General features: G+C 36.1%; 1 protein-coding gene across 1 annotated transcript; it reads left to right on the forward strand.

The window, feature by feature from the left end:
• The first annotated feature begins 1,868 nt into the window (after positions 1 to 1,868).
• On the forward strand, positions 1,869 to 9,891 carry LOC120344338 (organic cation transporter protein-like). The gene is made up of 13 exons (XM_039413505.2): positions 1,869 to 2,114; positions 2,722 to 2,809; positions 3,174 to 3,335; positions 3,810 to 3,913; positions 4,150 to 4,304; positions 4,627 to 4,816; positions 5,003 to 5,120; positions 5,392 to 5,548; positions 7,529 to 7,690; positions 7,947 to 8,055; positions 8,395 to 8,494; positions 8,974 to 9,113; positions 9,629 to 9,891. Exons 1-13 carry the CDS (start codon positions 1,906 to 1,908, stop codon positions 9,753 to 9,755), a joined length of 1,821 nt encoding a protein of 606 aa, XP_039269439.2. The 5' UTR covers positions 1,869 to 1,905; the 3' UTR covers positions 9,756 to 9,891.
• The last annotated feature ends 5,201 nt before the right edge of the window (positions 9,892 to 15,092 follow it).

Below are 15,092 nucleotides of genomic sequence, written 5' to 3' on the forward strand. Positions count from 1 at the left end.
ATTACCAGTTTGTCTCGCATAACCGACCCCTCTCTGCATCAATACCATTTTGTGTCACGGATGTACCAAACATCCAAAATAAAGGACAATCTTACCCCCATTCTAAGATTTACACAAGTAGCTGTCTTCATAACCTATTTTATTATTTCTGATAAAAACTATGACAATGAATTTTAGCCCGTTTAGTGTGAATATAGCGTTTCAGATTTCCCACACGCATTCATTCTACTTGGAAAGAGGCATGAAATAAGCATTTTCATTTAGTAGTAGATTTATTTCACGCGCTCTATGAATCAATTTTTTTATCGCAATTTAAAATTAGCGTTCGTTTTAGCTCGAATTTCGCGATCAAATCGTGTTCCACTCAGGGGTTTATGTAGGCCTACATATACTTTGAAACCTGCTATGACGTGGCGTAATTATCATTATAATCACGTTTTCATTTTCCCCCATACGTTTTGCAGAACGCAGCAGCAGTTGCAAACGGGTTCATATTTAGATGAATATTTTGAAAGAATTTTTTTCTTATATAAACTTGAACTTACAAGCGGTTCAACAGAATGTAGAAACAAACTAGCAGAATGATAGCCAATATAAAAAAAAATGAAGAATACAAATTTCTTTGGGTATTGGGGCGAACGTTGATTTGAAGTGCTTTTTTTTCAATAAAACAAAACATATCTAAAATAAAACTATAGCACTTGATATACACGTTTAGGCCGCTGTTTTAGTTTGATTATTTGCCACAGAGTATCATTGTATGAAACCAGCGAAAGTGTAAATATCAAGACAATTCAGATACAAAAACTCAAAGCATTGCTACATGTAAAGTTCTAATCAGCGAGTGAAAATTAGATTTGATATCCGTGACACAACACAGCAGGAAACCTATTTTTTACAAAAGAACAAATTTTGAAATGAAAACTGCTAAATATTATATTAGTTTATGTACATCATCTGTATCTAAATTAGTTAGGCCTGCTGATGTAATTTATCAAGGAGTTAATTAGAAAGCTGCGCAGAAAATCGCACCCATCATAGTAGTATATGCATGGAAGGAAACCTTTTGACATGTAAGGCTACCCAACAACGTTAGAAGAATGGGCCAATTAAGTTCACGTTTATTGTTGCTAGCCGCCCTTATTAGTAGCACAGAGAAAATAAAAGAAATGTGTAGACTGCGGAGTGACCAGACTATATGTATAATCAATCCATAATTAGTTGTCAATTCAGAAGGATTGAGAACACATTTTATTGCACTACAAACTATAAAAAAAATTTTCCCATTTACAAATAAGCCGCGTACGATGATTAAACGTTATATACTCATTGGTGGCCTGTATAGTTCAGCATTCGTCTTCTTGCAGGGTTAGGTCTTTCGTATTGAGATACGAGTCGATAAATGTTTATATTTTCTCCCAGGAGCGTAGCCAGTAATTTTTGAAGGGGGAGGTCTGAAATTTGTAATAGCGCCAGGTTATACCGCAACAGTTAGCGGGTCGAAAGGCCGGAAAACTTGAATTTTTAAGAGTATCAAGTGGCTTAGTTATGTAGGATACGGAAAATTGCTTGTTTGCACATTTCGAAAAAAAGGGGTCTGATCCTCATCTCTCCCCTCTTTTTGAATAGCGAGAATAGCCTTTATATTTGTTTATACATCAATGTTTTTTTAGGAATAAGATTTATTTCACGCAGGCGGTTGCTAGTATAAGGTATAAGTATTGCAGTAGAATGCTACTATACTGCAAACAACAAAAATTCTTCATGACGTAATATTGACCTAATTGAATTTACTCGAGCAGGCGATATACATGCCCAGTATTTGGTTTTCTCATTACTCTAATATTAAATGACTGTTTGTCTTTAGTGATAATAAATAGTAGTCTTGTTGTAATATTATGCGCCATGGAAGAAGCTACGCTAAATATTATAAAGGATAAGAAACAAAAAAATAAAAGTGAAGATGCATCAATGGAGTTTGATGAATATTTAGATGAAATGGGGGGAATGAGTCGTTATCAAATTGCTTCGGCTCTCACCGTATCAATTTTGATATTTGGTAGCTGCACTGTTACGACTATGCCAGTTTATCTCAGTGCTACACCCGAGTTTAGGTAAGTTTCGACATCTAACGTTATTGCTATTTTTCGATCTTATATTTATAAATATAGGTAATATTCAACTGCCTTTCTAACACAGAACGTTACAACTACGCATGTTTATCTCGATGTTGAGCGTTACTACATCGAAAAGTAATGCTATTGTCATTTGAATCTTATAACACGTAAATTAGGTTACAAGAGCTTTACAAGTGGAGTCATGAGCATTGACTTTCATCTACTGCATTTCCACCAACATATACGTGCTCTCGCAATAACACATATAATTGTTAAGTTATACGTTGTATCGTGAAGACATATTGTTTGGTTTGGACGATCAGGACAACAAGAGACATAACTGCATTGTTTGAATTTCGTCTGAATAACATTTAATGTTAAGTAAAATATCCAAGTTAAACAAATGCAGGTATGGCTATTTTAATATAACCATGGTCCATGAGAGTTAGTAACTTGTCCAGAGTTGAATCATGTGGATTCCGTTGAGAGTCAGGAAAACGACAACTTTGTGTGACTCTATAACATTCGAACGGTTTCATAATATTAAAATAGACCTGTGATTGAATCGCAAAGATTGGGAGTGCATGTACAAGTTTTATTTCAGATGTTCATTTTCAGTGAAGAATATCTCTAACCAATTTCATCTTAAAAAGGATATCACGACCAAACTAATTCCGAAGACATCTAGCAAGGTATGTCCTAAATTCTCACAATAAAGCTTATCCTAATCAATCTTTCAGAAAAACCTTGTTGAAGAACACCCAAACCCCAGACAGGTGTCTTGGATGATATGAGAAGTTTCATTCGTCTAATATGCCCAAATGAAGGAAAATTTGTCGAGCAAGCACTTATATATTTCTAATTGAAATTACTAGAATCGTGCACCTCAGCGTTCAGAAGCAATAACTTCGACACTATCAAATTCTAGATAGCGAACCTTTATAAGTTACATTTAGTCACTCACAAGTAAATTTCGTACGATAACGAAACTAAAAAAACGATCGTGCTTTTCTATACTATCCGCCCCTTTTAAAAGAGTTTTATTTTATTGCACAGGAATATAATTCGTGCAATCAGTATATTCTCAATGGAACTTCTTGTAATACTACAAACTTGACTGAGGTATGTACAGGGAATATCTCCGTCTCCAGCGCAGTGAAAGAATGCAACAGATATGACTACGATAGAAATGTTTACACCGAATCTATAACTACTGAGGTAATAATCTATTAATATTCGAGGCTGAGTTGACATTATGATAACATATATTGGTAGTAATCGCTGAAAACGCGTCTTTTTACAAACATGGATATCAAACATTTTTTAAATAATGCAAACTTCAGTGCAGTAACTTTATTTTGAAGGTTGAAACCATATCACCAAATGACGAAGGGCTTCTGTTTTTTGACCATAAGTTTATTTAAACCCAAATATTTATTTCTACCCACCCCTTAGTGTGAATGACAGCTCCTTGTCCTCTAGTATAGTATAGTTGTTGATATGTATTGTTGAAACTTAAATATTTGTAACGCTGACATGAATATGAAAAAGGTTTTCCTATAACTTCTCTGTTCTAAATATAAGTCTATAATTGTTAATAAATACGTCACGATCAAAAGAATGTAAATATCTGCACCGGAATGTTCTTTACTATGGATAGTTTATTTTCATTAATAGGAATTTTTGTTTTAGTGGGACCTTGTTTGCGATCGTACAATCTTGAAGACTCTCGCTAACTCAGCAACTTTTCTCGGATTTCTCCTGGGATCGATAATGATAGGATTGGTGGCAGATTGGTGAGTATTTCGTTTATTGTCTCTATGGTATATTTTTTATAATTCTATAGTACAGTGATCTTGCTATACACTATTGTTGTGAATATGATCTGTTCTATACTTTAAATTCAAACCTGCAGTTTATATCATGTGCAGTTTATGGACAAAATTGAGACATTTTGTTTTGGCGACTCTGACATATATATTACAGTCCGCTATTTTATATTTTTATTTGAACTACATTTATATTCCGACAGGTTTGGTCGTAAATCATCGATGCTTGGCGGTGCTATTTTAGCCACCTTACTTAGTTTAGCCACAGCGTTTGCACCTAGTTATAACACATATATGGTGATGTATGTACTGTTTGCGAGTACTTCTTTGACAAGATACATTGTTGCATATACTTACGGTAAGAGCAGATTTTTGTCGTATAGTTTTACGGGGATATTTTTGGACGATGAATGGTATTATTCAAAAACACTTTTGATTTTATCGAGCACAACTGATTCAAAATTGAATAAATTAATATTTTATTATAAACACATTATTTATTAGCTGTAATTCTTTTTGTTCAACTGCAACTGCATTGTACCTATTATGAAACATTAAAATTAAACATTTGTAATATTTATCATGATTCACTGATACAAAGTAAAGACAAGTAGTAAATCGTTTTGCCTGCAAACCGCAAATCCAGGTTTTGTTCATTGACATATTTCTTTATATTTTAGTTAGTGAAATATCCAGCAAAGGAAGGAGACAAGAAATGCTCCTTTTCGTTTCAATGATAGGAACACTAGGTGATGTGTCCACGTCGATTGCATCTTATTTTTTGCGTCATTGGAGGCACATTTTAATATACTCAGGAGTCATATCTATATTGTATGTGCCAAGTCACTTTTTCATCTCCGAATCTCCAAGGTAAAATGACCTCCGAATACTTATCGAATATCTTGCAGTCGTGGTGTGTTTAATTTACAGCAGGGATATGTGAGTTTTACTTAATCATATGCTATATAATCTAATCTATTTTTCTAATTAATATAAAAAAATAATACAAATATTGTTTGTATTTCATACAGACATTAATATTCCTTTTTGTATAAGATGGCTACTTTCCATTGGACAAGAAAAATCGGCAAAGAAAGTCGTTAAAAGATATTGCAAATCGAAAGGAACACATTTAAAAAAAGAAAAGTGGAAATGTGTTTTGGAACTTGAGCGCGTAAGTGGACTCAAATATTCAAAGATTAATGGTGTAAACTGTCGTTTCTATAATGGTGTACAAAATTGGCGTACTTTCAACTTATTTAACACCGTGTTTGATAATACCTCTGTAAACAATGGGTAATAGCATCAGTTTATTCATAGAATCTACAGATGGGTACCTGCCAGATTCATCGATTGATACTGTCGTTTGTTTTATGAAGTTCTATAAACAGGCGTCTTTTTTCACAGTTATAGTAATCATTTAAATATGTTTTTATGTATTTCAGTTGAAACGTTTGGAATCCAAAAAACAAAATAAATATTCGACCTTGGATTTGTTTAAACCAGTACATGTTCGTATAATTACACTCAACGTTATGCTTTCGTGGTTCGTGGCATCGATGGTATTTTATGGATTAGTTCTCAACATCGGAAATCTTGCTGGTAATTGGGTTATACTTTTTATTTTTGTACTTTCTAATTTGCATTTCAAGTCTCAAATTTCTGGCTTAACCCTTTGACAACTTACCGCCCCAGTCAAACTCAAACTTATTGCATGTATTCATAACAATGCGACCGTTCTGCTAGCACCAAAAGTGCTTAAGCCAGACGCTCGATCGAGCGCCTCCTACATATTAGTCGAGACAACGGCTCGGTCATTAGCATCGCCTAATCTTCAACTAAGTTGCCTGCAAATGATTTAGCATCTCGCATTAGCGCAGCTTGGCTGCCTTGACTTAGGCACAAGTCGTTCAAGGATACCATCCTCGCTAGGTTCACCTTAGGACACCTGCGTTACACCTTGACAGGTGTACCGCCCCAGTCAAACTCAAACTTAATGCATGCATTAGCTCTAGATTTACCACAGTTATCCATTTCGCTTACTAGACTCAATAAACCAAGGCTGATTTAATGAGCTATTTGCAGTTCCGCTTTACGAGTACTCGTAATTGCAATGGCATGGCTTTATCTTTGAGACAAGCATATCACTACTGGCAGGACCAACCAGACAGCTGCGACAGCTGCGCTCGGCCCCCTCGGGCCGCCCGGCGCGTGCTCGTCGCATTCGTTTTCGAATGTTGCTTATCTTTGAGATAAGCATATCACTACTCGCAGGACCAAGCACATAGGTTTCGTCCCAGTCAAGCTCAAATTTATTGCATGTATACATAACAATGCGACCGTTCTGCTAGCCCCAAATGTGCTCAAGCCAAACGCTCGATTGAGCGCTTCCTACATATTAGTCGAGACAACTTCTCGCTCATTAGCATCGCCTTTGTACTTCAACATTTTTTTGGCTCTGCCGCTCTCGACAGCGAGGCTCCGCTTCTGTCGCGACGCGGCACTCTCTCGCCCGTCTTTCAAGGATACCATCCTTGTTGAGGACACCTTTGTTACAACTTGACAGATGTACCGCCCCAGTCAAACTCCAACTCAATGCATGTATTAGGTCTAGATTTATCACAGTTATCCACTTCGCTTAAGAGACTTTCAAGGATAACTCGACGGCCTTCAAGGATACCATCCTTGTTGAGGTCACCTTAAGACACCTTCGTTACACCTTGACAGATGTACCGCCCCAGTCAAACTCCAACTCAATGCATGTATTAGCTCTAGATTTACCACAGTTATCCACTTCGCTTACGAGACTTTCAAGGATAACTAGACGGCCTTTCAAGGATACCATCCTTGTTGAGGTCACCTTAGGACACCTTCGTTACACCTTGACAGATGTACCGCCCCAGTCAAACTCCAACTCAATGCATGTATTAGCTCTAGATTTACCACAGTTATCCACTTCGCTTACGAGACTTAATAAACCAAGGCTGATTTAATGAGCCATTTGCAGTTCCGCTTTACGAGTACTCGTAATTGCAATGGCATGGTTTATCTTTGAGACAAGCATATCACTACTGGCAGGACCAACCAGACAGCTGCGACAGCTGCGCTCGGCCCCCTCGGGCCGCCCGGCGCGTGCTCGTCGCATTCGTTTTCGAATGTTGTTTATCTTTGAGACAAGCATATCACTACTCGCAGGACCAAGCACATAGGTGCCGCCCCAGTCAAGCTAAAATTTATTGCATGTATACATAACAATGCGACCGTTCTGCTAGCCCCAAATGTGCCCAAGCCAAACGCTCGATTGAGCGCTTCCTACATATTAGTCGAGACAACTTCTCGCTCATTAGCATCGTCTTTGTACTTTAACATTTTTTTGGCTCTGCCGCTCTCGACAGCGAGGCTCCGCTTCTGTCGCGACGCGGCACTCTCTCGCCCGCCTTTCAAGGATACCATCCTTGTTGAAGTCACCTTAATAGCTGTATACCTTCTCGAACGCCTTAATGCTAAAGACAAAGTTCATATCCGATATGACATAGCCTGTTACGTCAAAAAACAATTTCAATAATACTTTGTTCACTGCAGGTAACCCATATATCAACGGAGTCATAAACTCATTCATGGACGTGTTCGCCTGTATTGGAACAATATTTGCAGTAAAAAAAATTTCGAAATCGAATCTTCTAGCGTGTTCCTTTTGCTTCACTGGTATAAGCTGCCTTACTAGCATGCTCTTTAGACTGCAAGGTGAACTTATTTTGATATTTGCTCAGGATCTCTCTAAGTCAGGAGAAACTGAAGGGGACTCCAAAGTTTCATTGTCTCAAGTTGAAGACATCTGAACGAAATTAAAATTGAAACAATATAAAAAAAATTGTGTTAGCTAAAAACTTCATCTGTATGATCCCATCTTCTACACACTCCAGGCCTTGTGGATTTAATTATATTTCATATTGAATTTCCCATCTTTCTTAATTTATGTATTTTTTAACTCGTTCAACAGGATTCACAGTAACAAGCGTCGTACTTGCAATGATGGGAAAATTTGCAGCAGCAATGAATTATAAATTAGTATATGTTATCACTACAGAACTGTTTCCCACAATATTAAGGTAAAATTCACAATACAATAAATAGGGCTTGTTATGGATTTCACCTGGAAAGGAGGCGTTTATAAAAAGAAAAATTATAAAATGTTTGATTTTTATTGATTGTTGTTATGTTCTTAACATGATTAAACGACTCTCGTCACTATCTTACTATCAAAAAATGAGCGGTTGGCAATTACAAATGAAATTACCACAGATTTGAAACAGCCGAATTTCTTGATAAAAGATCACGCCAAAAAAAAGTTTGTGTGAGATCGATTCGTCATAGCATTTACAAATTCCTTTAAAAAGTTTATTGGTACCAGAGTTGGCTCTAATAATTGAAGTTATTTACATTTTTAGGGGAACAGGCTTGAGTTTAGGATCCGCATCTGCACGTATTGGAGCAATATTGTCGCCGTTTGCAATAATGGTTCAAGATAAATATCCATGGTTTATGCAAGTGAGTTTTTTCACTATTTTCATATAAAATTCTCTTATTTACTTGAATGCGAAATAGCAATAGACTGATAAGACTCCAAGGTTGTACAGGCATTATTGCATAATATGACATCGTTCAAATCGAGTTATCAAATTAGTTTGTAACCGTGTTTGGCTGCCAAATCCAAAATCCTTACTTTATGTCAGATTACTAAAAAAATTGAAGACCTACATTTTGTCATGCTGAACAAAAATACCCTTACCCGATTTTATAGGTCAAAAAAAATTTGAATTTTTAAAATAGGCCAGAATTAACCAATTATGGAAATGTATGTTAAATATTTCACAAAATCGAACATTGATTAAAACAAAGTACTCCATCTGAATAGAATCTAATTTTCAATCAGATCTCGTTCACAATGTTAAAATAATATAACCTAATTATAAACAGTAAAATTAACTGTTCGTGATTATATTCTATAAACCTTTCTAATATTACAGACGGTATTTGGTAGTTTGAGCGTCATTGCCGGTCTCTGCGCTCTTGCTTATCCTAACACAAATAATATAAAACTCATGTCAACACTAGAAGAGACGGAAGATTTTTGTGCTGAAAATATGCCCAAACTGTGCCAAAGAAAGTAAGTATATAATCCTGAATTCATTTTATAAAGCCAACAATAGTTTGTTTGGGTGCAAACAAGTAATCCTATGCAAACGATTCAAACATGTGTTACATATTCGCTAGTGATCAGGGTTGTTTTATTTGAAGAAACTGACTTCATTAAAGCTGGTTTATCTGCTGTGAAGAGTAAACAAATTTCTTTTTTGCGATTATGTAGTATGACTTTTACATTACGCTTAATTCTTGTTTCGGATTCTGAATTTGTATTAACAAAATGATTAGAAAGATGAACCTGAAAACATCACACTCTTTTCAAAAACGTAACTCTTCCTTGTGAACTGCTTTGAGGACATTATCGAAATTTCGAAGTAAAAACAAAATACGACAAAAACCAACAAATCCTTTAAGTGTGTCAAAGTTTCCATACATATACATTTCTTTTCATAAAAGAAAGACTCTTTAAATTGCATATTAAACAAGTATAACGCGTCTTTATCAATTTAATGATTTGTTAATTTACCATGAATGAAGAAAAACTGCAAATAATCGAAGATTTACTTCTGCATATCTCCCGTCTGATCAATCATCAATAGAAGAAACGACAGACACTCAAGTCGAGTTGGAAGATTCAGAACAAATTGTTATTCATGACTGCTGAAAACTGAAATCAAAAGTTTTTTAGATGACATTATGATGGGACAATAAATATTTTTTGATGAATTGCCAATATCTTGAATGAATTGCTGGCGAACAATATGTTTTATATAATTTGAATATATATATATATATATATATATATAAACAGCTTAAACTCGTAAACACTTGAGGATTATCGTGATAACGGCCCGACTCACGATGATGGCCCATTTTCGAAGAGCAATTCGGGTGAACATTTGTCTCAAAGAGTAAATATTTTCATTTGAAGTCATTTGTTCCTATTATTACGTCGTCGTTGACTTTAAAAATATTACTATTGGGCAAACCAACATTGCAATGTATAGAAAATAACTCCTTATGTGTCTTAAAAAAAATTTAGATTCTACGCTATAATTCTAGTCTAAGATTCGTCGTTTTAGTTCTATAAACTTTGACCGACTTTTTTACATTTACTAGTTATTTAAAAATCAAAATAATCTAAACTGCTTATTACAACTGTAGCGTACCGTCTGTCTATATTCCAAGTCAACATATCTAATATGATCTGATCCTCGTCTCAATATTCACTTCAGTTATTTTTATTTTAGTCTATTTATTAATTATCAATTTGAAAACTTAATACAACAAATTACTCCAATGAAATTAGCAGAACAGAAAGAACACGATGAAAATGATAAATAGAAGAAAAATCTTGAAATCTGAAGACATCTCCTAAAATCCGGTACATTCCAGCTAATCACTGATCATCCTACTAACTAGCATAAAAATATATATAAACAAATTCTAATCTAATAGCCATAAAATCAAAAATATACACACTTGGTAATCTACTTGAAAATAGAAACAATTCAACAGGCATAAGAGGCTCTATAACACAGGAAATCTAACTGACACAACCACAGTTGCACACAACATGCCAACAAAAGACATGCCGACAACGCCACAGCGTTCCCGGTGTCCCGAACACGAAACACAACATCCAGCTGGAAGATCAAACAACAGCCTTCCATTTCTACGGCATATGAAAATGTAATGTCTTTGAAATGGACTAACGAACAATAATTACTAATCATAAAAAAATCAGTTTCAATGAAAATAAAACAATAATATCGCGCCGCATGCAAACTTAGAACGACCTACAAACCTAATGATGCCATACGAGGTTTCAGCATTGTTGTACCTAAAATCCAGTTCTTGAAACAATGCATTATGAAACTCTAACGCCTACTAGTTGAAACTCAAAATATGTAACAAGTCAATACACAACAGTGAAGAAAACTAAAATGTTTAGAAATTGCAATTTTCCGGTTTTCTTCAAAGTAACAAATAGGGGAAAGTGGGGAAGGTTGGGACACTTTTTTTCTTTTCGCATATTTTGAGCCGTTAATTCTGCATATTCACTTAAGTTTGCGGGACTAATGCATAGAGGGGTAAATGTAGTTTTTATTCAGCGACTAAGACATTCCCTTGCAACACACATCTTACTACCAAAATGCTTTGAAAAACGTCTGTCAAGTGTCCCACTGTACCCCACTTGTGGGGCACATTCGGACAGACCCTGGGGCACAAAGGGTCAGTCTGTCGAAATTCAACGAAGTATGCTCTTAAAAATAAGCAATTAATCAGCATAATCGTCTAAAGAACAGGGAGACTTCAAATTTGAAGATTTAATATTTTGACAAAAAATTTCGCAAACAAATTTGATTATTTCTTTCCTCGAATCTAAATCTGGAAATATTATTGATTCTCGAATATATTCCATATTGGGCCATGGGTCAAAAGAAACCATAATATTACACATAATATATCGCATCTCTAGGTCTCCAAGGACTTATTGTATCAAACACTGTCGAATTGTGCCCTGTAGGACGTGTCCCACTGAACCCCGGTCCATTGTTCCCCATAGGAAACAAATATTTTCATACTATCCCACGGCAAAATTCGGAAGGCACATCGACTCGCCAACGTTATGAATATTTTACAATGCACTATAGCTGAAAAATATCTGACGGTGTGTTGTCATGTTGGCAAGGCTAAAGTAGAAAAAAGAAAAAACTGGGATGGTGAAATTTTAGTTTCAACCTCCCAAAACCAATTTCACCCCATAGCTTGCGCCGCTCTACCCGTCCGTTGTCCGTTCGCGGGGCCGTTGTAACTCACCGAAGGGCGGATTGAAACATCGAACCGCGGACGGGATTGCGGATATAGTATCAGTGTGAGAGCTGATTTTCCACTGTGCCCCATGTCCCAACGTGCCCCACCTTCCCCTACATCCCAGCGATGACAGTTTATTTTTGAACGGAAAGTAAGTAACATGATCAGTTGAGTCAAATTGAGTCTTTATTGAGTCAAAGCGTATTGAGTAGTCAATGTGCCACCGCCCGTCGCATATAAAACTTGTTGTTCCTCTTGCTTTACAGATATACTTGTTATAGATTATGCAACATGTTTGGATTTTTAATTCACTATACTAATTGAGTGTTAGTTAGATTATGGGCTTTCTGTTTTATTAGATGCGCTTTATTTGCAGTTTGCTGTGAAAATTTTCCGCATATATTTTTTTACATTGTTAAGTTCTTCTCTACTAAGTCATATCAAGACATCACACTTATGAAATATTACACGGCTTACCGTAAGAATGATCTTGTCAAGGAACATACGGAGCGTAGAGCGTAATATATATATATGTATTATATATGGTTCCATTACATGTTTCAATTACATTATTTTCCATGTTTAAAAATATATATTTCATCAATATAACACGTTCTGCACACCCAGCGAAATAAGACTAAGATTGAATACAAAGAATAAAACAGCAATGCACCCAATATAAAAGCCAACCGAGGTGAATTAGACTCGGACAGTGAATATCACATTTGTACGTCTTCCTATACTGTAGTGTAAATTCAAATCAATACGCGCTAAGCTAGAATCCGAGATGCAAAAACTCGAAAATACTTCGCCGGTGTTAATTTGCCTTTGTGACGACACAATAATCTTGCGGTAACAATGATAACTCATTATGACGAAACAATTGCACAAATGTGCATGTCATACTAATCTCCATTTTTATGGGTTTCGGAATTCTTAAAATAAAACCTGAGTTAACAGACAGGTGCGTAGCAATACATAAATACCTATTTTATAAAAAACTCAAAATCGCCAAAAAGGACTTACGCAATTCGGTTATTAGCGTGACGATATATACATCTATTTGCTGCATTGCGGTCACATGCTAGTTTTTGCTGCAGTTGGGCCACTCGTTTTTTTGTGGCCTATAGTGAGCTACTCACAGCGGTATTTTTAGCGGTTTTCAATAAAAAATGGTATGACAAAATTTCACGCAAGTAATACAGTCCGTTTAAAATATAGTCGAGTTGGTGCCCAATCGTCGTCGCCCAATTCCGGGGACTACTTTTTTTAACCTATTTGCGGGAATGAGGAACACAATTGGATATGGTCGACACAGCAAGGAATATATATATAGAGAGACACTGGCTATTTAATCATTGTCCTTCATTAAAAACATTCGTGCTTCCCCTAAATGCTTTGCTTGTAAGGTAAATTAAATACAGGTTACAATTTGTACCCTAGAAGAGTCAAGATCAGTAGTTTTGGAATGTTTAGGGCGTGTTGTCATTATGGCGTCACAGTTGATTTTATCGATCGCCAGCTGCACAAATAGATCTAGATTCGCCGCTGATTCTGATCGCCTATCCTATTATCTTCCTTCTAAATGCGCTAACATGAAAGTATAAAGAGTATTTGTGTACATACTGTATATATATATATATTGTGTATCTAAATTAGAGCGCCTATAAATATATAATAAATGTTCCCGAATTACCAGAGAACGTAAATGTGCGTGGCTTTGTAAAGGTTTTCTTATCACAGAGAGCACGGTGCCACTGCCCACCCCGTTGAATATATTTGTGAAAATTCCAAAAAGTCTGCAAAACGCTTTACTGCAAATTTTACCCCATGATAAACGTGAGTAAATTGGAAAATGAATTGCGATGTATATACACCAATCAAATTTTTTTGAACATCACATCAACTTGCGCGCTCTATGGGTTCCTCATAGATAACACTGTAGTAACTAACTTTGCGGCGTCTGCAAAATTTCTGGACATCATTTTGACGACGCCTAATTGTTCCGCCGACGCAGAGCGAACATTCAGCACGCTGAAGCGTAATAAAACGTATCTCAGAAACACAATGAAGCAAGATAGATTAAATTCCTTGGCTGTTTTATCCATTCACAGAGACGTTATTTCTGGAATGCATGACTTTAATCAGCGCGTTATTGAGCATTTTGCTTCCAAGAAACCGCGCATGTTGCATATATGTTCAAGCAGTAGAAGTCTAGCAGCATATATATCTATGAGTGAGCGACGCATGCCTTATCTTTGCATTATCTTTCCTTCTTCATAGTAACGTTTTAAACCTTATTACTTATCGATCTTAAGATCGGTAAGTATATTGATAGGTATTTGTCTGTATGTCTGTCTGTCTGTCTGTGTGTCTGTGTGTGTGTCTGTTAGATGCACGCGATATCTCACGAAAGCGAGATTGAATCTGCTCCAGATTTTGCATGTGCATTCATCTTATCTCGGACCAGTAGCCTATTGATTTTGGGCAAATTATGTCGTATAATTAGCGAGTTATCAATCAATTATTGATATAGTGATCTAGATTTTTGTAAAGCGAGAGAATTTTGAAACCCGCCGAGTGTGTGTGTGCGATGCGCAGTGCGCAAGTTACAAGAGCGGATGAATCGAAACTGCAGTTTCTGTTTTGGGGGATCCCCTAACTATCGATCGATAAGTCTTCGGTTTCCAACCGATATTCTCGTTTTAGGTTTTGTCTGCTTTCCCGAAGTTTCTGTTAATATGTCATTGTATTTATCTGGGTAAATATTGCCTTTCCTTTTGAAAGAGGTTTCAAAATAAACTAGAGCTGCGTGCAGCTTTAACAGGCTTCCCGCGTAAAAAAAACTGAAGACGCGTTTTGCTCACTGGAGCGTGAAAGCGTGGTCAGTCATGCATAAAATTTGCAATTTATTATGGTGGACTTATTATTTGCATGTGATGTAAATTTCAAGTCTCTAAGTAGTGTTGTTCTCGAGAAGAAGATGAAAGTGTAAAATCCTATATTGCTCACTGGAGCGTATCGCCGAAGTCACTCATGCGTATCCTTGACATATCGTATCCGGAACATGTCCATTAATCATTGTTATGAATTTCAACCCAATAGCACGTATCAATTTTGAGAAATCGCAAAAAAACTGAAAACGCGTTTTGCTCACTGGAGCGTGAAAACGTGATCAGTCATG

This window comes from Styela clava, chromosome 5 (genome assembly GCF_964204865.1).
Source record: "Styela clava chromosome 5, kaStyClav1.hap1.2, whole genome shotgun sequence".
Classification (NCBI taxonomy): Eukaryota; Metazoa; Chordata; class Ascidiacea; order Stolidobranchia; family Styelidae; genus Styela; species Styela clava.